The sequence below is a fragment of the Protomyctophum bolini genome (assembly GCF_963924005.1).
Source record: "Protomyctophum bolini genome assembly, chromosome: 1".
Classification (NCBI taxonomy): Eukaryota; Metazoa; Chordata; class Actinopteri; order Myctophiformes; family Myctophidae; genus Protomyctophum; species Protomyctophum bolini.
In genome coordinates this window covers 7,699,491-7,725,510 of record NC_137862.1, presented here as the reverse complement: position 1 = coordinate 7,725,510, position 26,020 = coordinate 7,699,491, and the positions used below count along the sequence as shown (strand labels likewise).

Here is a 26,020-nt window from a genome sequence, read left to right as displayed (position 1 = left end):
GTAATTTTTATTTTACATTTATATGGTGGTATTTATTATTTTTTTTTTTCAAATCAATAGATCAGTCCATTTGTTGGATGAAATAAATGTCCACCAACATGCATAAACTTGTGCCTTTTTCAAGTTTCTTATGATTATTTTATGGCTACAATTTTTGCTTTCATTCTTACAGTTGTGATAATTGTTCACCAGTAAATATAAGCAACCACATAACGTTGAAACTGACCTGTGCAACAACAACTTGCCCAGTCGTAGTTTGGCACATCGAGGACCCCAAACCTCGGAAGGTATCTCCACCGTGCTTAAATCACTCAAATTATGCTACATCTACATAGTAATTAACTTTTGTGAAAAGGATAACTGTCCAATTTCCCCCCATATAGGGAGCCCTCAAAGGCTGTTACTCCAAAACACGAGCGCTCATAGAGGAGCAGGCCGGTAACACAGACTACATGGTATCTAGCCAACATCTTAGAGATGCAAAGGCTAGAAACGTAAATCTCAAAGTCATAGCCTACGGTGTGTTTCCTTCTTCTGCCTCATTTACATATCATATGCATGTACATGATCATAATATGCTTGTGAAAATAACAGTGGTTAAAAGTCCCTTGTTTCCGGTGATCAAGTATAAATCAAGCATTACATTTACTATGATCGACTTGCTTAACTTTTCTCATTTTCCTTTTGTTTGTATGTCTTTATAGTTTAAAGAATGAAATTCAATTCAATCATTTATTTCTTTGCAGGAAAGACAGAACCAGGCTTTTCTAGATATGTCATTAAGCTCAGGTCACGTAAACCAGGGGACAGGGATGACGAAGAGGATGATGAAGACCTACATGAAGCTACTAGTGACGGTTCCCCTTCATGTAGCATCTCCCCGATGTCAGGAACAGTGTTGGATGCTTTCAGTTTCACCTGCAAGACCAGCTCCTTCTGCTCCACAGGCAGATGCCAGTACTGCTACAGTACAGATACAGGTGAGAAGACATAATCAATGTTCTTCGTCTCTTTAGTTAAAAAAAATAAAAATGGTTTCTTGCCAGAAACAGAGAAGATGGCAGTGGATCAGTGCATGTGGGAGGGAATTTTATTTATTTTTATTCTTTTATTATGAAATGTGTGTTAGGTTAGATTAGGTTACTTTCGCAGCTCAGACACAATGATAGCCCTGGTCCAGTAGCCCTGGTCCAGTGCTTACAGCGAGTCTCTCTCTGACGCCCTGTGGAAGTCCCTTCCGCAGCCCTCTGATGATATTCTCACTCCCGTGCGAGGATTTTCAAATCCCAGCAAATAAACAAAACGACGTAATTACTCACCGAAACAAAGCCTGCTAGACCTTGGTAAAAGTCTATTCTCGGAGCTGGGAAGCGTCTCAGGTCCCCAGCTTCTCTCTAAAATGCACTATTTTAATCATTAAATAAAATGAATCCAACCAGATCAGCAAAAAATATCACTTTACCCTACCTTTTAAATCAGTCTCAAACTATGACTACTTGTCTTTTCAGGCAAATATCTGCGCTGCAGTACAATGAATGAAGTAAAGTCTGTGTTCCTTCCGCTTGGAGATAAGAATGACAACTACAGTATATCTGTGGTAGTGACTGTGAAAAATGGAGACAAGACGACAAACACAACTATCATCACTCAGGTCTGTCATCATCTGTCGCATACTGTACATCATTTTTACAGCAACATTAGAAAAAACAGCATGTTCACTTGATGCAGTATAGGCTTGGAGTCAATGAGTCGAGCTGGTTATTTATCTCTCCTCAGGTACGGGAAAGCACCTCCGGTTCCTCCGTGGAAGCTCTGCAATCTGCCGTAGATGCTTCTGTTGCTCAGTTGGAGCAACAGGGTCTGTTGTCTGGAGGGGCTTTGGGGCAGATATTCAGCTCTGTGTCCGATATGCTGAACTTAGAATCCAGTGCCGATCAGAAGGAAGCAAGGACAAAGGTCAGCATGCAGTGAGGTAGTATTATACAACTAATGCTACTGTTGGTGTTCTTTTGTTTCCCCTAGTTTAAAAGCACCATTACTTAAAGGGCAAGAACACTGCTAGAGGTTTGGGTTTTGTAGTTACCAGTACCAGTAAAGGTCTCCACACACCGGGCGCGATTTCAGATTTTTTCTCCATCGATTTCCCGAAAAACGCGGCTGGTGTGCAACCACCTTTTGTGGTCTTTTTTTTTCAATTAAAACATCCGGATCCGCAGATCCAGTCAGGATTTTCTTCCTAATAAACAAAGTACTGGATTTGGTGATGTTCTATCTATATTGTCTGAATTAGCTTTATTTGCATTTTTTTACATGGTAAAAGAGTGACATTGAGAGCTCTTTCACCATACAATGTAAGTCTTGTTAAATAATGGCAAGGTAACTACACAACCAAAGTGTTCTAGCCCTTTAATAATGCCTGATTCTGCCCTTGCAGCTACGAGAACAGATGCTGACTAAAATGAGTCTAGTTCTGCGAGATTCTCCTGGCAATTCCACCCAGGAGGTGCAGGTGACGGCCAGAGCTGTGGCTGGACTCACCAACCGGTCAGACGAGCTCAGTCCCACTGCTCAAGTACGCTATCATTCATCAATGCTCATTACAGAGTATACAAATAGAACAATATCTGCTCCATTCCATTTGTACACGTTACCCATTCTGACCTGAGATCAGATTCTAAAAATGTCTTCCACATCCTGACAGTTTTCTGAAAAAGCTATGTTTCTATGTCAGTCGTTCTTCGATTTTTCAAAAATAGCAGACCTACAAGCTCGTAGCACGCCACTCGGTGGCGCGCTATTTTTCAATAGCTAAAGCATAACATAATGCTAATACCCAAAGGGGTTCCCGCCCAGAATGGGTCCAATTGACCACATGGCAGATGTACAGGTTAATACTATCAGACAAAATGGTGAAATAAAGATTATTAGTTAAACATAAATATATATTATATGATATAAGAGTAATGGATTGTATTTCATCATCCATTATACAGTAATACAACTATAATGCAGTATTAAAAGTGGAGACATAAACCAAAGCTAATTCTGCTTATTGAAGTGCAATCAATCATCCATGATCTTGTGTCCGTTGTTGCAATCATCTGCAGGTAACAACTAGTTCCCTGTTGGCAGAACTCAGCTCCACTCTCCATTCCATCAACCCAGATGGAGGGGATGAAGGACAGGTCATAGAAGCTGCTACACCAATTGTTCAGGCAGCTAGTAATATCTTGGATGCTTCATCAAATGTAAGAACAAGTTCTCTCTTGTTCTGTTTCTTCCTCACTGTCCTCAAACACTGTTACAGATCAGTATGCCTGTTCCTTTTTTTTCACTCCAGGAAAAGGTCTCCGGTTTTCTTCTTACTGGAATGGACAAGGTGCAGAGTGCACTGTTAACTGGTAGAAAGCTTGATGGAGCCCCCACCATTATTAGCATGGGTCAGATCAGTGTATATGTCAACCGGTAAGAGACGTTTGAAACTGAATCAGGGGATATATCATAGGCCTACTGTATTTAACCATACGAACCCTACTGTCCATATTATTGAATGAGCAGCAGAATTAGGAGATCTAAAAGCTAACGCATGTTATGAGCTTGTGGATCTGTTAATTTTGACAATTAAATTTGACGTAGAAGCAAATTGGACAGAGCCTATTATAGAACTGAGGGAATAGTACAGTATGAAGGGTTTTAGTGGTCAAGAAATATCCATTACTGACTATCCATGTTGTGTCTTATCTTATCAGAGTGTCTCCTGAAATGATCCACAATCAGAATATAGGCACACAGACGCCCAGCTCCACCAAGGTCTCCTTCCCACCACTACCTTCTGATGTGTTAGCTCCAGGGGAGCCAGTGGATCTGAGAGTAAGTGTGTGCACATAATATGTGGTAGTATATATTATATACTACCACATAGTGGGAGTACGTGTTTAAAGTCATATGACAATATTACTGAGTATACGGTAATCTGGAGGGGCATCTCAATCTTGTTTTCCATCGCTCTACTACCTTCAACTGCATGGTGTCTGATTTGAATGAAATGTATACATTCATTTTTGCCTTTTATAGGATGTCAATGTTATGGTCACATATAAACCCCTATAAATAAAATTGCTCAATACCGACAGCCGGTCAGCAAGTGGATTTGTGAATGTATATATAGTATATAGACAATATTTTAGGCCAATAAAAAAAGTATTTACCAAATTCCCCACGTCCACAACCCCGGCTGCCGGACTAGTTACAGTAGTTGGTTAATGTTTTGTTTGTGGTTTCAATTGAGATCTCCAGATATGTCATCATGTAGACAGAATTTGGTCCAGATTTTAGCAGAAAAATAGAGTTTTTTAGACATTGCTTTGATTATGTACTGTATGTTGTTCTATTGATTAAAAGAGAAAGGACTACACAAGACTTTCTTCAGCCCATTAGTTTCTGTCTTATAACAATATTCCAGATGATGAGTTTCGAGAAGGACCCCTATTCCTGGAGTAAGGGGAACATCACGGGCACTGTGGGGTCTGTCTCTCTCACTCGAGCAAACGGCACAGTCATCCCTGTCAGGAACCTGAAGAATGAGATACAGGTATAGGACACTCTTTCTTAATTATTGATCAAACGGAGAACAAGAAAATATATAAAAAATGCAAATCAGTAGACTAGACTTTAGGTGCTTGGGGTAATGCAAATACATAAAACATTTTGATTATTAATAATAATTTATACACAATGTGGTCTTCTGTGGTTCCTAGATTTTCCTGCCAAGACCTGATGTGGGGCAGGATAACAGTACAGTCCTGGACCTGGGCAATTTCAGCACGTTAATGATTGATGTTCCTTCACCTGACGTGACACTGGTGCTGAAAGTAGAGCCCTCCGAAAATATACCGTTCATGCTGTATTTAGGATACGAGGATTATCCCACTGATGAGAAATATGTCGCAAAAACTCAAATGCCTCTCCAGAACTCCACAGAAGGTATAGATAGATCAACCCCAAATATTTGAAGCAAAAGAGAGGTGTGCGTGTGCGTGTGTGTGTGTGTGTGTGTGTGTGTGTGTGTGTGTGTGTGTGTGTGTGTGTGTGTGTGTGTGTGTGTGTGCGCACTCGTGCATGCGTAAATACAGACGCACGCACGTACCGTATGTACGCACGCGTGTAAATATATTTGTCATGTTGATGAATGCAGATGAGAAGCACACATGGGTGTTGGGTCCCAAGGATCGAACGGGATCTGTTGGGATCCACTACCTTGTTGTGAAGCCCATTGTGGAGGCAGGAGTGAAATCCATCAATGCCACTGTAACTGTGAGTACAGTTGCCGCCCAGTGCAAGTATTGGAATGAAACCAAAGCTTCTTGGAGTGAAGATGGCTGCAGGGTGAGTGTAACATATCTGCACTGTTGGGTGGAAACCTTTTATGTCCAAAACCATTACTCGTGTTAATACTTTTCAATTAAATATTTCTGAAACCCACAGACATATTTAACCACATCCAACCAGGCATCCCTATACTTTGGCACGTCATTATACTATCGCTGAAAATGTTTTAAAAACCTTTTAAAAAGTATTAGGTCTATACAGTTGTGTTGCGATGCTACTTTTGTGTGACACTGTCATACAATTCATGACAAAACATAAAAAGATGAATTATGGAGATACAAGGTTTCTGCCTGACAGCGACAACAACAACAACAACAACATACCACATGGAGTGTCACATCCCTGTATCCATCCATGGCAATCTGATTGCAACTCAACAGCAGCTTTTCCCCATAGGTCGGGCCCCTCACCACACCATTGGTCACGCAGTGCCTCTGTGATCACCTGACGTTCTTTGGGAGTTCCTTCTTTGTGATGCCCAATGTGGTGGACGTGTCGCGGACTGCAGAACTTTTTGCCACTTTCACCACCAACCCTGTGGTGGTGTGTTTTGTCGGAGCCATCTTTCTGGCTTATCTGGTGGTGGTCGTATGGGCACGCAGGAAAGACATACAGGACTCATCTAAGGTATGTTATGAACAGTATGTTATGCATGTTACAGTATGTATGTTCTACTTATGTTAGGTGTATGTTAGGTATGTTATCTGGTGGTGGTCGTATGGGCACGCAGGAAAGACATACAGGACTCAGCTAAGGTATGTTATGAACAGTGTGTTATGTATGTTACAGTATGTATGTTCTACTTATGTTAGGTGTATGTTAGGTATGTTATCTGGTGGTGGTCGTATGGGCACGCAGGAAAGACATACAGGACTCAGCTAAGGTATGTTATGAACAGTATGTTATGTATGTTACAGTATGTATGTTCTACTTATGTTAGGTGTATGTTAGGTATGTTATCTGGTGGTGGTCGTATGGGCACGCAGGAAAGACATACAGGACTCATCTAAGGTATGTTATGAACAGTATGTTATGTATGTTACAGTATGTATGTTCTACTTATGTTAGGTGTATGTTAGGTATGTTATCTGGTGGTGGTTGTATGGGCACGCAGGAAAGACATACAGGACTCCGCTAAGGTATGTTATGAACAGTATGTTATGTATGTTACAGTATGTATGTTCTACTTATGTTAGGTGTATGTTAGGTATGTTATTTTATCTGGTGGTGGTCGTATGGGCACGCAGGAAAGACATACAGGACTCCGCTAAGGTATGTTATGAACAGTATGTTATGTATGTTACAGTATGTATGTTCTACTTATGTTAGGTGTATGTTAGGTATGTTATTTTATCTGGTGGTGGTCGTATGGGCACGCAGGAAAGACATACAGGACTCAGCTAAGGTATGTTATGAACAGTATGTTATGTATGTTACAGTATGTATGTTCTACTTATGTTAGGTGTATGTTAGGTATGTTATCTGGTGGTGGTTGTATGGGCACGCAGGAAAGACATACAGGACTCCGCTAAGGTATGTTATGAACAGTATGTTATGTATGTTACAGTATGTATGTTCTACTTATGTTAGGTGTATGTTAGGTATGTTATTTTATCTGGTGGTGGTCGTATGGGCACGCAGGAAAGACATACAGGACTCATCTAAGGTATGTTATGAACAGTATGTTATGTATGTTACAGTATGTATGTTCTACTTATGTTAGGTGTATGTTAGGTATGTTATTTTATCTGGTGGTGGTCGTATGGGCACGCAGGAAAGACATACAGGACTCCGCTAAGGTATGTTATGAACAGTATGTTATGTATGTTACAGTATGTATGTTCTACTTATGTTAGGTGTATGTTAGGTATGTTATTTTATCTGGTGGTGGTCGTATGGGCACGCAGGAAAGACATACAGGACTCATCTAAGGTATGTTATGAACAGTATGTTATGTATGTTACAGTATGTATGTTCTACTTATGTTAGGTGTATGTTAGGTATGTTATCTGGTGGTGGTCGTATGGGCACGCAGGAAAGACATACAGGACTCATCTAAGGTATGTTATGAACAGTATGTTATGTATGTTACAGTATGTATGTTCTACTTATGTTAGGTGTATGTTAGGTATGTTATCTGGTGGTGGTCGTATGGGCACGCAGGAAAGACATACAGGACTCATCTAAGGTATGTTATGAACAGTATGTTATGTATGTTACAGTATGTATGTTCTACTTATGTTAGGTATGTTATCTGGTGGTGGTTGTATGGGCACGCAGGAAAGACATACAGGACTCAGCTAAGGTATGTTATGAACAGTATGTTATGCATGTTACAGTATGTATGTTCTACTTATGTTAGGTGTATGTTAGGTATGTTATCTGGTGGTGGTCGTATGGGCACGCAGGAAAGACATACAGGACTCAGCTAAGGTATGTTATGAACAGTATGTTATGCATGTTACAGTATGTATGTTCTACTTATGTTAGGTGTATGTTAGGTATGTTATCTGGTGGTGGTCGTATGGGCACGCAGGAAAGACATACAGGACTCAGCTAAGGTATGTTATGTATGTTACAGTATATATGTTCTACTTATGTTAGGTGTATGTTAGGTATGTTATCTGGTGGTGGTCGTATGGGCACGCAGGAAAGACATACAGGACTCATCTAAGGTATGTTATGAACAGTATGTTATGTATGTTACAGTATGTATGTTCTACTTATGTTAGGTGTATGTTAGGTATGTTATCTGGTGGTGGTTGTATGGGCACGCAGGAAAGACATACAGGACTCAGCTAAGGTATGTTATGTATGTTACAGTATATATGTTCTACTTATGTTAGGTGTATGTTAGGTATGTTATCTGGTGGTGGTCGTATGGGCACGCAGGAAAGACATACAGGACTCAGCTAAGGTATGTTATGAACAGTATGTTATGTATGTTACAGTATGTATGTTCTACTTATGTTAGGTGTATGTTAGGTATGTTATCTGGTGGTGGTCGTATGGGCACGCAGGAAAGACATACAGGACTCAGCTAAGGTATGTTATGAACAGTATGTTATGTATGTTACAGTATGTATGTTCTACTTATGTTAGGTGTATGTTAGGTATGTTATCTGGTGGTGGTTGTATGGGCACGCAGGAAAGACATACAGGACTCGGCTAAGGTATGTTATGTATGTTACAGTATATATGTTCTACTTATGTTAGGTGTATGTTAGGTATGTTATTTTATCTGGTGGTGGTCGTATGGGCACGCAGGAAAGACATACAGGACTCCGCTAAGGTATGTTATGAACAGTATGTTATGTATGTTACAGTATGTATGTTCTACTTATGTTAGGTGTATGTTAGGTATGTTATCTGGTGGTGGTCGTATGGGCACGCAGGAAAGACATACAGGACTCGGCTAAGGTATGTTATGAACAGTATGTTATGTATGTTACAGTATGTATGTTCTACTTATGTTAGGTGTATGTTAGGTATGTTATCTGGTGGTGGTCGTATGGGCACGCAGGAAAGACATACAGGACTCAGCTAAGGTATGTTATGAACAGTATGTTATGTATGTTACAGTATGTATGTTCTACTTATGTTAGGTGTATGTTAGGTATGTTATTTTATCTGGTGGTGGTCGTATGGGCACGCAGGAAAGACATACAGGACTCATCTAAGGTATGTTATGAACAGTATGTTATGTATGTTACAGTATGTATGTTCTACTTATGTTAGGTGTATGTTAGGTATGTTATTTTATCTGGTGGTGGTCGTATGGGCACGCAGGAAAGACATACAGGACTCAGCTAAGGTATGTTATGAACAGTATGTTATGTATGTTACAGTATGTATGTTCTACTTATGTTAGGTGTATGTTAGGTATGTTATCTGGTGGTGGTCGTATGGGCACGCAGGAAAGACATACAGGACTCAGCTAAGGTATGTTATGAACAGTATGTTATGTATGTTACAGTATGTATGTTCTACTTATGTTAGGTGTATGTTAGGTATGTTATCTGGTGGTGGTTGTATGGCCACGCAGGAAAGACATACAGGACTCAGCTAAGGTAATAGGTATGTTATGAACAGTATGTTATGTATGTTACAGTATGTATGTTCTACTTATGTTAGGTGTATGTTAGGTATGTTATCTGGTGGTGGTTGTATGGGCACGCAGGAAAGACATACAGGACTCATCTAAGGTATGTTATGAACAGTATGTTATGTATGTTACAGTATGTATGTTCTACTTATGTTAGGTGTATGTTAGGTATGTTATCTGGTGGTGGTCGTATGGGCACGCAGGAAAGACATACAGGACTCAGCTAAGGTATGTTTCAATTAACGAGTTTCCAACCACATGATACTTGATGTGTTTTAATTGTTGAATTTTATGAATTGGCACATTGTAAATCACTGCGCTGGCAATTTGAATAATTATGATGTCTTTGTGTCTAAATATAGGTGAAGATAACGGTTCTGGAGGACAATGACCCTTTGGCTGAGTGTATAATATAATAATATAATAATTATGATGTCTTTGTGTCTAAATATAGGTGAAGATAACGGTTCTGGAGGACAATGACCCTTTGGCTGAGTGTATAATATAATAATATAATAATTATGATGTCTTTGTGTCTAAATATAGGTGAAGATAACGGTTCTGGAGGACAATGACCCTTTGGCTGAGTGTCGCTACATGTTGACCGTCAGCACTGGGCATCGACGTGGAGCCTCCACTTCCTCTCAGGTCAGTGGTTAATTACAGCCTCCACTTCCTCTCAGGTCAGTGGTTAATTACAGCCTCCACTTCCTCTCAGGTCAGTGGTTAATTACAGCCTCCACTTCCTCTCAGGTCAGTGGTTAATTACAGCCTCCACTTCCTCTCAGGTCAGTGGTTAATTACAGCCTCCACTTCCTCTCAGGTCAGTACGGTTAATTACAGTACATTCTCAAATGAAGAGTGGTTTACTCTATTGTGGATTACCTGCTTGATTAATACATTCAACTACCTGTATATCCTTAAGGGACAACTTTCGTTTTTTTTTCAACCAAGGTTCATGTTTTAGGTTGTTATTAGAGAAAGTAAAAGATGAGTGTTACATTTTTTTCTTTTGCTGCTTTCTTTCGTTTTAGGGATTTTAGCTGTTTTTGACAGGGGGGCGGGGGCATTCGAACATCTTGACTTCCATTCACATATACTGTCTTGTTTCAGGTGACAGTAACTCTGCTAGGTAAAGAGGGAGAGAGTGAGCCACACCACCTGACAGACCCTGAGAAGCCTGTGTTCGAGAGAGGAGGGGTGGACATGTTCCTGTTGACGACACCCTTTTCCCTGGGAGAGCTGCTTAGCATCAGGCTGTGGCATGATAACTCAGGACCACACCCTGCCTGGTGAGGCCAGAAGCGCGCAGACTCCTCTGACAAAATTATTAATTATTATTTATCTTACATTATGATTAAAGGAACCGGTGATAACTGTTCAAGTTTGTATGCAGGTATATCAACAAAGTGATGGTACAGGACGTGGAGACAGGGCAGAAATGGCACTTTCTTTGTAATTCCTGGCTGGCCATAGACATGGGAGAGTGCTCTCTGGACAAGGTTTTCCCTGTTGCCTCAGAAGAAGATTTGAAGAGATTCAGGTGTGTGTATTCATGCGTCTCAGTGGTTCCCAAAGTGGGGTCCGGGGACCCCCAGAGGGGTACTTGAGGGAGTTCCAGGGGGGACCCAGCTAAATGATCATTTGTAACCAAATAGACCCTTATGGGTCTGTAACTCTGAGTGTACAAATGTACAAACCCTAACCCTAAATTAACAGTGGTTTTACAATATAAATTGGGGTACCAGAGATAGAAATGCCATTAAATCGGGGGTCCGTAGCATAACGCGTGTGAAACTAGGGGTCCTTGAAATTAATATGTTTCGGAATCACTGCTAGAGCCGTCAAAATCCTCCCTTATCGGGGTCACTGGCATATGTTTTCAAATGTGGGGTCCGTGGCCTAATAAATGTTGATTTGACAAGAAAAAGTTTGGGAACCGCTGTCATAGAGTAAAGTTTCCAAGGAGAAAAAAAGAACGAAAGCCAGCTCCAGCTCTTCTTCTTATGCTTACTCTGTTGTGTTCATTCAATCCATTCAATTAAATCTTCTTCTTGTGCTCATAAATACATATTCCAGCAACCTGTTCTTCATGAAAACAGCGAAGGACTTCCGTGACGGCCACATCTGGTTCTCTGTGATCAGCCGCCCTCCCAGCAGCACCTTCACCCGCGTGCAGCGAGTGTCCTGCTGTTTCTCTCTGCTGCTGTGCACCATGCTGACCAGCATCATGTTCTGGGGCATCCCCACAGACCCCTCTGAGCAGACCATGGACCTGGGTATGGAACTATACTATCAAGAACACTGTTCAGATTATCTTACAGTCTGCTGACTGATATCGTCCTTCTAATGGATGAGGGGACTGTAATTACTACTCCTCCCCCATGTTCTAATGTTAGACATTTAAAAGGAAAATAGTTAATTAAAAAATATCACTCACCAGAACCAGGGATGTGTTTTTTCAAACATGGCTGTAACATTGAGTTTGAAGTTGAAAGGGTCTGATAATTAAAGTCCTTCATGATAGGTAGTCAATAGTCATACAACTACTACTAGCAGATACAGTATATTGCCATTTAATATATTTAAACATTTTAATCTACACAAATGAACTTTTCTTTTTCTCTTTTCTTTTTGTCAACTACTATAAAGGTCACATTGAGTTCACCTGGCAACAGGTTGTTATTGGAGTTCAAAGTTCAATCATCATGTTTCCAATCAATCTCCTTATTGTGAGTATCTTCAGAAACACTCGGCCTAGAGAGAAATGTGTTAAGTTAGAGGGTCCGAAGCAGGGGAAGACGGGCCGAGTGTCTCCCTCACAGAAGTCTTCTCCACGCAAGGAGCTAAAGGACATCACCCCCGACACTGTGATCAAGGTGAGATGTGACGTGCTTATACAGTAGGCAACAGTTCCAGCACGGAGCTCCAGACTCTCCTACTTCTATTTCTACGGTTGTTTACAGTAAAGGTCCCTGGCTGCACACTGCTAAACACATCCAGTCTGCAAGGACCTTTACTGTACAATTTATGTTACTGAAATGAAAATTAATAATGGGCTGGCTGAATCTATTCTGTGTATCTGAAAGTCTTCTTTGTGTGGTGGTGTGTGTAACTATCTATATATTATTAGGACATAAAGAGAATTGCCCAGTCACTCTCCAAAGCCATGAAAAGCCCCATGCCTCATCTGGAACTGAGGCCTGGTCACCAGGCTGATATCAACACTCTGCTGTCCCTGGTGGAGGACATCATCAGGAAGCAGAACCAAGCAGGTGGACCGGTCCATACTGAACAGAACCAGGCAGGTGGACCGGTCTGTACTGATGCCTCCAAGCAGAACCAAGCAGGTGGACAGGTCTATACTGAACAGAACCAAGCAGGTGGACCGGTCCATACTGATGCCTCCAAGCGGGAAGCGAGCTCCATCATCCTCACGTTAGGCGGAGTCAAGCTGCAAGGTAAGCTGTTCCTTACAATCATATCCAGTTGTTCCAAAATGTTAACTGTTCTGATTGTTAATTATGAAAACCTGTGATCTCCCATCAGTCAGTCCATCCGTCCGTCACGCCCCGTGACACGCGCCATACAGTAAAGATTTATCTACTTCCTGCTCCTTTTCTTTCTTTTATGGAAAATGTAAAAAACTCAATTCCATAATATGTTGATCTGACCTCATCAAACCCTCACTCAAGACACTGCCCCTGCTACCACCCTTAGATCTCCATATATGGAGCCGACCTGTTCTGACATTCCATAATATTGATCTGACCTCATCAAACCCTGTACACTCAAGACACGCTCAATACATGGCCAGTACAGAATTCATTCCATATGTTGATCTGCCCCCTCCCCCCCACACACATACCAAAGCACCAGCGCTCACCCAGGCAGATGCGTCCAGCCGTCCACGCGGTTTATTAATGGTCACCGACGTAGCCTCGGTCCCAGGCTTACTTATATCTGCGAAAAGAAAAGCCTGGTCACAACCTAAGGCAGAGAAGCTATCGGCGGTTGTATCCTCCGGAACAGCCGTCAAATGTATTTCCCCCGGATACGATATTCTCCCGACCAATCACAACTTGTTTCATTCGTGGAGAATGTAAACTGATTTGTAAAGCATCAACGTCATTTCCTTGGGCGATACTTCCGCTAAAATCCCGCAACTTCCGCTGATAGTCTTTTCAGCGTAGGTCTTGCCCAGGGTATCACAGACTAGGGTTACTTTAATCACTGGATATGGGTTAGTGATGAGATGTCATTGGAATACATTCAATTATGTCGACCAAAATGATATTGACATATTTTCTATCATCAGAGAGCAGTGTGTGTGGCAGCCCAGAGAAGACTGTGGACGGTTCCCAGAAGAGGAACAACAACAGGCAGTATCTGTACAGACAACTAGGTCATGTTGAGAAGGAGTTGGGTCTGCTGGGACCGACTCGCTTCTCAAACTCTGACAGCTACAACCGGGCCGTGCAGCAGGTCCAGGGCATGAAGGGCCTGGTGGAGCATCACCTCCATTCCTCCAGCCAGGGAGGAGGTGACCACAGCGGCAGCCCGGCGGAGAGCATCGATGGGGGGGACGCCAGCAGGACGAGGCCAGGCCTCCCCTGGTGGTTTGTGTTTGTCGGGTGGATTCTGGTGGTGGCCACCAGCTGCGTTTCAGGATACTTCACCATGATGTACGGGCTGACCTATGGGAAGGACCGCTCCATCAGCTGGCTCATCTCCATGCTGGTCTCCTTCTTTGAGAGTCTCTTTGTCACCCAACCTCTGAAGGTGAGTCACCCAACCTCTGAAGGTGAGCAACGTCACAATACACCCAACCTCTGAAGGTGAGTCACCCAACCTCTGAAGGTGAGCAACGTCACAATACACCTAACCTCTGAAGGTGAGTCACCCAACCTCTGAAGGTGAGCAACGTCACAATACACCCAACCTCTGAAGGTGAGTCACCCAACCTCTGAAGGTGAGCAACGTCACAATACACCCAACCTCTGAAGGTGAGCAACGTCACAATACAATGATGTTACCCAACCTCTGAAGGTGAGCAACGTTACAATACAATGATGTTACCCAACCTCTGAAGGTGAGCAACGTTACAATACAATGATGTTACCCAACCTCTGAAGGTGAGCAACGTCACAATACAATGATGTTACCCAACCTCCGAAGGTGAGCAACGTTACAATACAATGATGTTACCCAACCTCTGAAGTTGAGCAACGTTACAATACAATGATGTTACCCAACCTCTGAAGGTGAGCAACGTCACAATACAATGATGTTACCCAACCTCTGAATGTATACCATGTTACACATGGTATGCCACAGGTTCTAGTGTCTGTAGCTAACATTACACATGGTATGTCACAGGTTCTAGTGTCTGTAACTAACATTACACATGGTATGTCACAGGTTCTAGTGTCTGTAACTAACGTTACACATGGTATGCCACAGGTTCTAGTGTCTGTAGCTAACGTTACACATGGTATGCCACAGGTTCTAGTGTCTGTAGCTAACGTTACACATGGTATGCCACAGGTTCTAGTGTCTGTAACTAACATTACACATGGTATGTCACAGGTTCTAGTGTCTGTAGCTAACATTACACATGGTATGTCACAGGTTCTAGTGTCTGTAGCTAACGTTACACATGGTATGTCACAGGTTCTAGTGTCTGTAACTAACGTTACACATGGTATGTCACAGGTTCTTGGTTTTGCAGCATTTTTTGCTCTTGTTCTGAAGAAAGTTGATCAAGAGGAATACGGTGATCCTCAGATAGACGATACGCACAGAATCCCAGGTATAATGTATAATAATAATAATTATAATTATAATAATAATAATGTATAATGTTGTTCCCTGACCTTCCTTACTTTAATCCCAGGTATAATGTTGTTCCCTGACCTTCCTTACTTTAATCCCAGGTATAATGTTGTTCCTGACCTTCCTTACTTTTAGCAACATTGTCATTTCTAAGGACAAGCAAACACACCTAGAAAAGAAAACTGGACACAATGTGATTACAATTTACAATTTAGGCATTTAGCAGACGCTCTTAATCCAGAGCGATTTACATTAACCCATTTTGGGGCGGGAACCCCTTTTGGTGTTTTAAACATTATGTTATAATTTAGCTATTGAAAAATAGCAGATCTACAAGCTACATAAAAAGTAGTTATCATGAAACACACGGGTAAGCTAAGAACGTAACAGTGATTGCTGGTTGTGTAGATGATCCCGACTCAGTCCGAGCGGCCAGGAGAGATAGCACGTGCAGTTTCTATCAGCCGCCACCGCCCACTGACGTCGAGCGCATGAGGAACAACATGATCAAAGAGCAGAAGGTCTTCGCCCTCATCAAGGAGATTCTCAGTGAGTCAAGCCAATGTAGAGCAAGCACATTACTTAGGTAAAGTTACCTTAAGTTGTGGCAAATCTGGGAAAGAAAATGCTTACCACTAGCTTTCTTCACAGATGTGTTCATAAAGGTGTCTACTATCACAGAAAAAAAAATCAACCCAACTCCCTTGGGACACTTTGTGACAGCTGCTGAAAGTTGGGGTACCATTATCAACCAATATAAGGCAAAACATTCCAAATTTCATTTCATGAAGTAGCATGTGTCATGTCAAACTAGGGGATTGTCATGATGCTGAATCCATTGCAAGCATTCGTTTTGCACAAAAAACACTCCTTTGCCTAGAAATGCCCAAAGCCGTCATCACAAATGTGATGAGGTCAGTACATTTGGGCACATTTGGGCAAGTGGCTATGGCCGAATTATTTTCGTGCAAAACTGATGCTTGGAATGAATTCAGCATCATGAAAACCCCATAGTGTCACATGCTACTTAAAGTATAATGAATTTTTTTTGCCGTATATTGGTTGATAATGGTACCCCAACTTTCAGCAGCTGTCACAAAGTTTCCCAAGGGAGTTGGGTTGGAACACATTTTTCTGTGATAGTAGACACCTTTATGAACACATCTGTGAAGAAAGCTAGTGGTAAGCATTTTCTTTCCCAGATTTGCCACAACTTAAGGTAACTTTACCTAACCTAACTTTACCTAAAATGTGTATTATATTTTGAGCTACGCCATATAACGCTGACGATGTGTGATTGTGCTGCAGCCTACATGGGCTTCATGTGGATGTTGCTCCTGGTGGCGTACGGCCAGAGGGACCCCAACGCTTACTTCCTGACCACGCACATCCAGCAGAGCTTCAGCAAAGGTGTCTCAGACAGTATGAGTATCAGTGATGTGTTTAACTGGGCAAACACTTCGTTACTGACCAACCTTTTTGGAGAGTACCCAGGTAAGTGAAGTGTGGGTATACTGTACAATGTTTTCACTTGTTATTCACCCTTAAAATCTGAACATCTGATTTTAGTTTGATATCAATATAGTTTAACTTTTTACCCTCTGATACCTTTACTAAAATCCTCCTCCATGTCTTTCTTACATCACAACAACTGTAACCGAGTATTTGACACGCACTTTCTATGAAACGTGTTTATAAAACACTATAAACATACTATTGTATGATAAACGTATTTATAGTGTTTTGAGACTAGCTGTAAGACCCTATGGAGATTTATTGTGATTATTTAAGCCACCTCTACCTGAACAACTGGATTAGTGACAGAATTAATTACTTCTGCTTATCTCATCTAGCCTACGGTATCCACGTATTCTGTTGTTTTATCACCTTACCACCTAAAACAGGATTCATCACAGATGGGAACTCTAAGCTAGTTGGTAATGCCCGTCTTCGCCAAGTGAGGGTGCAAAAGAGCTCTTGCGACATTGCCCATTCCATGCAGAAGTCTGTACCTGAGTGTCATGCGCCATACTCATGGGAGGTGGAGGATATAGGCTCCTACGGTCCAGGCTGGAGCCAATCTGCAGATCACAACACCTCACAGAGCCTCCACAGCCCTTGGAAGTACCAGTCCCAGGCTCGACTCAGAGCCCAACCTATCTGGGGCAGTGTGGTGTTGTACAGGGGAGGCGGATTTGTTGTTGAATTGGGCCCAGATTCACATAATTCTAGTAGGTAAGTCCCAGCATGGAAACTATGATAGAAAGTCAACAGCATCCCAAATTAGTCTAAATGCCAGGGATATTATTACAAAGTAGATTTAGGTATACACATACTGTATACAGAAATAAACATCTACATCTGTCTCATTTGATTGTGGTGGTAATAATAACTTTCAACCTCAAAATGTGCCCACATCCCTGTCGCCCTGTTCACACATCCCTGTCACCCTGTTCACACACCCTGGGTTTCCTGGGTCTTGTTTGGTTTGTCAGAGATGTGTGTCCAGCTTTGGGAAAACTGAAAACTGTTCATAAATCTGGTCTTAATTTGTAGACATTTTTAAAGCTCAGCTCAAGACCCACTTCTACAACATTGCTTTTAATTGATCTTTTATTTTTTATTTTTGTTATTCATGTCCTCACTGTATTGCATTACTGCTTGTTTTTAATGTTGTTGCCTTGCTTTTCTTTTATTCTCCATTTTTCTGTAAAGCACTTTGAGCTGCATTTCATGTCATGAAAGGTGCTATACAAATAAAGTTTTATTATTATTATTATTATTATTATTATTAATTTGAATGTTGCCGATATGTTGTGTCTGCAGAACTCTCCACTACCTGTTTGACAACACCTGGCTTGATGTGTACACCCAAGCCATCTTTGTGGAGTTCACTGTGTACAATGCCAACGTCAACCTGTTCTGCATCGTTACGCTCATGTTAGAGACCATAGGCACAGGTTGGTCCACTGCTGTACTACTTTAACCACATGAAATGTCGTAATAATTCAGTGAGAATCCTTCACGCGTTGCATGCATTCTGAGCTTGTGGATCTGCTATCTTCACTATTTTCAAGAGATTTGACAGTGTGCCCTGCTGGGAGAACCTGGTCAACCATGTCTATAGGCTTTAAGTGGTTAAGAGTTGCATAGAAGTCTGACTCGAGGTCCATTCACGCATTACTCACTTTTCTTTCAGGAGCATTCCAGTTCCGCAGTGAGCTGCAAAGTGTGCGTCTTTACCAATCCCCTGGTGGCCTGCACATCTTTGTCATGGCCTCTGAAGCCATCTATTTCCTCTTTATATTATATTACATGTTTGTTCAGGTATTTCTTCAGATGTTTATGTTATTCTGCTTATACTATACGTAGCTCTGCCTTGGGCATCCTGATTGCTTTGTCTCATACAGATACCAGGTTTAGTGATATTGTTGTAATATTCTTTGAAATTGTTAAAAGGAAAAAATAAGAATTAATATCTACAATAGTTATTGATCGAACAGTAATCATTTCCATACCACTGACTCTAATCTCTCATCATCGCCTGACAGGGAAAGCTGATGAAACAACAGAGGTGGGCTTATTTCAAGAGTAAATGGAACCTTCTAGAGTTGGCGATCATTCTTCTCAGTTGGAGTGCTCTGACTGTCTTCATCAAGAGGACCCTTCTAGGGCAGAGAGACATGACTTACTACCAGAGCAACCGAGACCAGTGAGTCACCAACGTCTTCACTACTACTAGTACTTACACACAGTGGACAATTTTCCTTTCCTTTCTTTGCAAGCTTATAATAACCCATTTTGACCTCCTGAGATCAGATTGTCTTCTAAAAAATGTCTTCTACATCCTGACAGTTTTCTGGAAAAGCTATGTTTCTATGGGTTGAAAGGTCAAATCAAAATAATGATGGGCATCAGGTTTGTTGCCTGTATCACAGCATGCCTCTTAAAAACAAGAAGGACATTTTATTAATTAATGAGTGGGACATTTCCTTGTAATTTAATGATTGAATATTGTGGTTGTCCGTTTAAATGCAGCGTCACAATGTATACCCACATTACAGCTGACAGTTGTAGTACTACAATAGGACGGAATTATCATTATTATTATTATTATTATTTCATTTTCTTAAATTGAGCAGTGCTTGCCTCCATTTACATTGTTTACAAAGCAACAGCATATATGGAAGCTAAAGGCAAACAGCACCTTACAGCTAGTTGTTTATAACATGCTGTTCTATATTATAAGCTACTAATTGCAGCAGTTGGCTTAAATACATAAAATAAGCATGACAACGCCAGCTATAATATGTCCTCAGCTCTTCCCATTCAGTTATAATTTGGTAAAAAAGTGGTCTGGACTTAAATTTGTCTGCCACATTTTGCAATCACATATACATGTCTTAACAAATATTAATAACTGGTTAATTAGTTATACTCAAGCATCTCGATCTGTATTCTGGGTAAAACATTCACAGAAAACATTTCCTCCTAGGGGGCACGGTGGCACAGTTGGTAGTGCTGTCGCCTCACAGCTAGAAGGTCCTGGGTTCGATTCCCGTAGTAACGTGTTTCTTCCCTGGCCAGCCGGGGTGCCTGATGGAGGGGAAAGGAACTGGTTGGAATAACGTGTTCCTTCCAACCAGGGAAACTCCCCCCTGTCAGGTGTAAAGGAGCAACATGGACACTCAGGCATGAAGGAAGCATGAGTTCAAGTCCGTTGCTCTCCCCTTGTCCCCCATATATGGGGACTAGGTTGGTGGAGGGTGTGTAGAGCCCAGGATCACATTAGATAATTGACACAGGGGTGGAAAAATGGGTTACAAAATTGTGGGACAAAAAATATTAATGAAAACATTTCCTCCTGGTTGTGTTCTATGTTCAGATATGCTAGTTTCCATGAGACGGCCACGGCCGATGCAGTGCTGGGGTATCTGATTGCCTTCCTGGTGTTGCTGGCTACGGTGAAGCTCTGGCACCTGATGAGACTCAACCCCAAGCTCAACATGATCATCGCCACACTGCAACGGGCCTGGACTGACATATCTGGCTTCCTGCTGGTCATGACCATCATGTTCCTCGCTTATTCCATTGCTGTGAGAGAGGTTTCCCTTTGTCACACAACATCAATTGTATCTCTGTCCTGGAGTTTGCATGTTCTCCCCGTGTCCCCTAGGGTAGGTACCCTCACAAAAACATGCAGTAATCCTGGTCTCTAAAACGACCTCCCCCTGGCCAGCTGGGGCGCCTGATGGAGGGGAAAGGAACTGGTCGGAATAACGTGTTCCTTCCACGCGCTACGTCCGGCCAGGGAAATTCCCCCCTGTCAGGTGAAAAGAAGCAGCTTGGACTCCTCATGCATAGAAGGAGGCATGAGGTCAGTCCGCTGCCCCCCCAGGTTGGCAGAGGAAGCGCCCAGGATTACATTCGATAATTGGCACTGGGTGAAAAAACTGGGTTGCAAAATTGTGGGATAAAAATTATAAGAAAAAAAGATTTATCTGTCCTACAACAGCGGACACTGAACTGTCCAATTTTTGTGCAGTACAAAATCAAAACATTGTTTTTTATTAATAACCGTAAACAAAGGAACTTTGTTATCCTTTAACTCACTCTTTGCAGTCCAATCTGATGTTCGGCTGGAAGCTGTACTCGTATCGGACACTGATGGATGCTGCCCAGACAATGGTCAGCCTGCAGCTGGGTATTTTTAATTATGAAGAGGTGAGGGTCTAGTCGTTCATTTCTGAATTCTTGCTCTGGGATTATTATGGCAGCTCGAAATCACTGACGGTTTTTCCACATTCAAATTCCTCAGGTTCTGAATTACAACCCTGTCCTCGGTGCCTTCCTGATCGGCTCCTGCATCGTGTTCATGACCTTTGTGGTGCTCAACCTGTTCATCTCTGTCATCCTCGTGGCGTTCACTCAAGAGCAGATACATCACAAGGTATTCACCCTGTTCACACACCCTGTCACCCTGTTCACACACCCTGGGTTTCCTGGGGCTTGTTTGGTTTGTCAGAGATGTGTCCAGATCCTTGTGGCGTTCACTCAAGAGCAGATACATCACAAGGTATTCACTCAAGAGCAGATACATCACAAGGTATTCAACGCATGCTTACTCAGAAACACCTGAGGAGGTGCTTTTAATATGATTCATAATTTATTGCCATGTCAACAACTTGATAGGAATTTGTGTTGGTTCATACTCAACATATACAGCCAACCATAGATACAAAAACAAGAAGGACAATGTCTAATGGCTACGAGGTAAGTGCTATATCTCTGAAGCGAGGTATTGAGCTCTTGATACTTCTATATCTCCTGCCTGATGGGAGGAGATTGAAGAGGTGATGTGCAGGATGGGAGTTGTCTGCTATGACAATATCTATTGTCATATACCTTTAGAAGCTCACAACCATAGTGTGGGAAACAATGGAGTGTTTGGTTAAGCCTGATATACAGTACAGTACATAGTTATGCATTGGTGTCTTGCACAGAAAATAGGCAACTCTTGGTTCTATGTAGCACCATTTGACAAAGGTCTAACTGTACATGTATATAACATCAAAAGAGGCCCTCCCTATGATTATGAGTCAAAGAACCACTTTTAGTGCTACTGTATGTGGAAACATTTTTGTTTAGTGTTTAGCGAAGCTTTTAGTTGTACATTTGTGTGTGTTTTTACCGTTCCACAGCCATCAGAAGAGGAGGAGATTGTGGACCTGATGCTGAAGAAATGTTGCAGTTTGTTTGGAATAAAATGTAAGAATGAAGGCGTAAACCTTTCGAATGATAACACGGTTGTTTCCTCTGGTACAAATAAACTCTCAACTATTTCATCTTAATATTAACAAAACACTGTAAGACCCTCTTCACTTGCTTGACTTATTGCATGTAATCAATGAGTTCATTTATTAATACCTTGAAATTGTTTTGTGATCATATTTATCTACAGTATATACTGTACTGTAAGTCTAGATATATATTAATATTTCACTTTCATTTCATGAAATACTGAAACTTAAGGAGACAATGCATGTATGTATGTATGGTATATACTATATATTTTGTGAAACAATTAAATTGATGTACGGTATACATATACTAACATTTCGTTCATATGTTTATTTAATTTTCCTCATTAATCAACATGTCAGTTTTCACATCAATGTAAATGGGCCAGAGTTAGCCAAAGCTAAATTTCATCTGTAGTCCCTGGGCAGGCTCTTAAAAAGTGAATGATAAAAGAAAGACGGAGTGTAGGGCGCCTGCACACAACACCATGCATGCGTTGATGCCATGTGTGCATTATGTGCAGGCACCCATCACTACGTCCATACAAAAACACAGTACAACAGATAAAATATATTTTTTATTAAATGTTTGTAGTCTTTGCACAGCAAAGTACAGTCTGTGTGGGTAAATCTGGTTTGGTTGAGCATTTGTACGAACACTATTGGCCTGTGTTTGGCGTTTACACACTGCTCAGTGTAGCTATAACATGGTAACTATGGGGTTAGGCAGCTGCATATTCATATCATGTGGTCAAAATTGTAATTGTAAGATCACTTATAATAATAATTAACTTGTCACTTGATATAATTTGTTGTCGGTCTTGGTGCATTTTATTATTTGTATGATTTTCAGCAGTGGTTCCACTTTGTGTGTGTGTGTGTGTGTGTGCGCGCGCACGCTGTAGTGCTCCTCAGTCAGATAGGCTTTCTTTTGTTATTGTCACTCTTTCTCACTCTTATCCTCAACATACGGTTCAATAAAGGATAATATGTTGCGATAAAACTTTTCATTAAATAATAATTTGACCTATTATTTTTAATAAACATTTTAATACCGGATTCACAAAAATCCCAACGATACTGCATCCCTAGTCAGTACTCAGTACACCAATTGCTAGTCGTTTTGGCTCTGTGGGCAGGTGCCAAGTGCTGCCATTTAAAAAAAAAATCCCAAGATCATCGGGGTTTCGGGTCTCTCAAACATCATACCCCTCACTCAGGTGACCCAGCCGGGGTGATCAAGTCCCGACTTACGTCCCAGTAGCTATACCCTCAATCAGACCCATTAGGGAAAATCCAGGGCCACACAATCCGTTGCTCCGGAACTACTCTGCCAGGGCTGGGAGAACCAGATTATGGCGCGTGGAAGGACTAGGCTCTGTGGGTTGACTCCTGTCCGGGCCCCTCCTACGTCTCACCAGGACTAGGCTCTGTGGGTTGACTCCTGTCCGGGCCCCTCCTACGTCTCACCAGGACTAGGCTCTGTGGGTTGACTCCTGTCCGGGCCCCTCCTACGTCTCACCAGGACTAGGCTCTGTGGGTTGACTCCTGTCCGGGCCCCTCCTACGTCTCACCAGGACTAGGCTCTGTGGGTTGACTCCTGTCCGGGCCCCTCCTACGTCTCACCAGGACTAGGCTCTGTGGGTTGACTCCTGTCCGGGCCCCTCCTACGTCTCACCAGGACTAGGCTCTGTGGGTTGACTCCTGTCCGGGCCCCTCCTACGTCTCACCAGGACTAGGCTCTGTGGGTTGACTCCTGTCCGGGCCCCTCCTACGTCTCACCAGGACTAGGCTCTGTGGGTTGACTCCTGTCCGGGCCCCTCTGCATCCTACGTCTCACCAGGTCCACTCCTGATCTCACCTGTGCGGTGCACCATGCAGACTCCCAGCACCAGGCACTTCATTCAGGACTCGAGTGGTGCATGGATTATAATCCTGAAAAGGAAGATCAACATAAAGCTTGTCAATGTACGGAGGCACACAGTGCTGTAACATATAATTGGGCTTTGGGCTATATCTTGCACCACCCCTTAACCCTTATCCCTAAACTTATTTGCCATGTTTTACTATTTAAAAAAACCTTTTAAAATAGCTGATCTACAAGCTCACACAGTGTAGATGTAGATCAGCTAGTTGAACCATTTTAAAACAAGCAAGATGGAGCTCTATAAGATGGTTGTGTTGAGACTCTGAACTTGACAAAACACATTGATGGTTTTGGTCATGTTATCTGCTGCTGTTGATCCAGTGAAAACTTTCAACACAGCCATCTTTTTAGAGGACATTGTGCTTCAGTATGTTAATTGACAAGCTTCATGGAGATGCTAATTTTCTTTTCCAGCTCGATTTGGCACCTGCCCATAGTGCCAAAACTAGGCTACTAGTAAAGTGTATAGTGACCATGGTATGTGCTTAACTGACCAGCGAACCCCACAAAGAATCTAGGTTGTATTGTCAAGAGGACATGAAACATGAGACTCAACAATTCAAATGCATTTATTTTACGCTGTTATCAAAGCAAACCTGGGTGTGTATGTGTGTGTGTGTGTGTGTGTGTGTGTGTGTGTGTGTGTGTGTCACTGTGTGACCGTGTGCGCGTGTGTGTGTGACTGTGTGTGTGTGTGTGTGTGAGTGTGTGTGTGTGTGTGCGCGCGCGCGTGTGTGTGTGTGTGTGGGCATGTATGACCTGGTGCCACCAAGTCTCCACCAGGCTGGTGGAGACTTGTGCTCCGAGGAGCACTTTTTAGTGCCATCACGTTTTAATTAGGCTACACAGATTCCATTCTGCAGGAAACTCGTATTCCAAGTAAGTTCCAACTATAAAGTAAACTCACTATATAAACTGACTGAGTCACAATCACGATCTACGCAAAGTAAAGCCTCATTATTGCGTAATGTATGCAGGTAGGCGTGGCTCTCTCTGACTGAGCTGAGACTAATCATAAACATCCATCGCTTCACTGATCGCGGAAAGAGAGACTGCCGAACCGGAGCGTTGACAGTGACACCGACGGCGGAGAGACAGTCATTAGATCTGATCGAATGAGTGCCGTATTTTGTAGCAGCAGTTGTTGTTATTCGGCTAATGATAAGACGCTTTTCTTGGGTCGATTTTTGACAGTGGTAGAAAGAACGCCTGGTTAACGTCACACTTTATATCTGTGAGGGTGTCCGATTTCCCCACTCGGAGGCATTGCGATGCCCTCTGACTTTATTTCCCTTTTCAGCGATGACCTCGACCTGAATTCTCCCAGATCCTTGTATTCCAAAGGTAAGTCTCCCATTTTGTGTTCTGTCGTGCTTACGACTACTAGTTAAGTAGTTCATTTGTTGTCAAAGTTGCGTAGATCACGCGTGTGTGCTGTTTGTGAGTGCGTGTGCTGTTTGTGAGTGCGTGTGCTGTTTGTGAGTGCGTGTGCCGTGCACGCACGGTGCATCCCCCCCACCCCCTCCGCCCAATGTCATTCATTAAAGTTGCCTCGTCTCGAATTAAGCCGATTTTATACGCTGTCGGTTGCCAAGAAGAACACAACTGAATTAGGTCTGTTGACTGTTATTGTTTTATGGCAAGCAACCTCGCGCGATGAAGTATAATATAAATTAATATTTAGTTATTTCGGGTTGTCAAGTTGGTGTTATATCGCGTGGAAAAATACTTTTCTTGATGTATTTGTTGTCGATGCTGCTTTCAATTTTCAGAGTATATTAAAGCTCCACATCGGAGTGACAGCACAGGAGGCTATGGTTGAATATGGCTTGCCTTACAGTAATTAGTAATAATAATAAATTAAATTAGGGTAAAGCCAGGCAGCCAGGTAGCTATTTCCCCCCCCCCAACCCGGCCAGAACCCCATCAATGCCAAACCAACAGTGGGGGGCCCTATAGTGTATA

General features: G+C 42.2%; 2 protein-coding genes across 3 annotated transcripts in view; both read left to right on the top strand.

Annotated features, from left to right (window-relative positions):
* The window catches only part of pkd1l2a (polycystic kidney disease 1 like 2a), a gene marked incomplete at both ends in the record, with an annotated part of 33,406 nt that extends 9,423 nt beyond the window's left edge, over positions 1-23,983 (top strand). The window contains 31 exons of the mRNA XM_080762656.1: positions 790-980; positions 1,509-1,651; positions 1,777-1,956; positions 2,435-2,572; positions 3,108-3,248; positions 3,341-3,465; positions 3,750-3,870; positions 4,463-4,591; positions 4,758-4,983; positions 5,195-5,385; positions 5,785-6,015; positions 10,040-10,141; positions 10,607-10,785; positions 10,890-11,036; positions 11,573-11,772; positions 12,146-12,372; positions 12,627-12,768; positions 12,877-12,954; positions 13,812-14,275; positions 15,209-15,305; positions 15,737-15,877; positions 16,637-16,822; positions 17,233-17,563; positions 18,155-18,288; positions 18,528-18,655; positions 18,880-19,040; positions 20,214-20,424; positions 20,951-21,052; positions 21,147-21,278; positions 22,030-22,134; positions 23,972-23,983. Of these exons, the coding sequence (XP_080618782.1) occupies positions 790-980; positions 1,509-1,651; positions 1,777-1,956; positions 2,435-2,572; positions 3,108-3,248; positions 3,341-3,465; positions 3,750-3,870; positions 4,463-4,591; positions 4,758-4,983; positions 5,195-5,385; positions 5,785-6,015; positions 10,040-10,141; positions 10,607-10,785; positions 10,890-11,036; positions 11,573-11,772; positions 12,146-12,372; positions 12,627-12,768; positions 12,877-12,954; positions 13,812-14,275; positions 15,209-15,305; positions 15,737-15,877; positions 16,637-16,822; positions 17,233-17,563; positions 18,155-18,288; positions 18,528-18,655; positions 18,880-19,040; positions 20,214-20,424; positions 20,951-21,052; positions 21,147-21,278; positions 22,030-22,134; positions 23,972-23,983 (5,095 nt within the window). The remainder of the gene's footprint in view (positions 1-789; positions 981-1,508; positions 1,652-1,776; positions 1,957-2,434; positions 2,573-3,107; positions 3,249-3,340; positions 3,466-3,749; positions 3,871-4,462; positions 4,592-4,757; positions 4,984-5,194; positions 5,386-5,784; positions 6,016-10,039; positions 10,142-10,606; positions 10,786-10,889; positions 11,037-11,572; positions 11,773-12,145; positions 12,373-12,626; positions 12,769-12,876; positions 12,955-13,811; positions 14,276-15,208; positions 15,306-15,736; positions 15,878-16,636; positions 16,823-17,232; positions 17,564-18,154; positions 18,289-18,527; positions 18,656-18,879; positions 19,041-20,213; positions 20,425-20,950; positions 21,053-21,146; positions 21,279-22,029; positions 22,135-23,971) is intronic.
* Positions 23,984-25,092: 1,109 nt separating this feature from the next.
* The window catches only part of nfat5b (nuclear factor of activated T cells 5b), a 43,887-nt gene continuing 42,959 nt past the window's right edge, over positions 25,093-26,020 (top strand). For both annotated transcript variants that reach the window (XM_080760795.1, XM_080760794.1), the window contains exon 1: positions 25,093-25,399. In XM_080760795.1, coding sequence (XP_080616921.1) covers positions 25,327-25,399 — 73 coding nt within the window. In that variant the 5' untranslated portion in view covers positions 25,093-25,326. The remainder of the gene's footprint in view (positions 25,400-26,020) is intronic.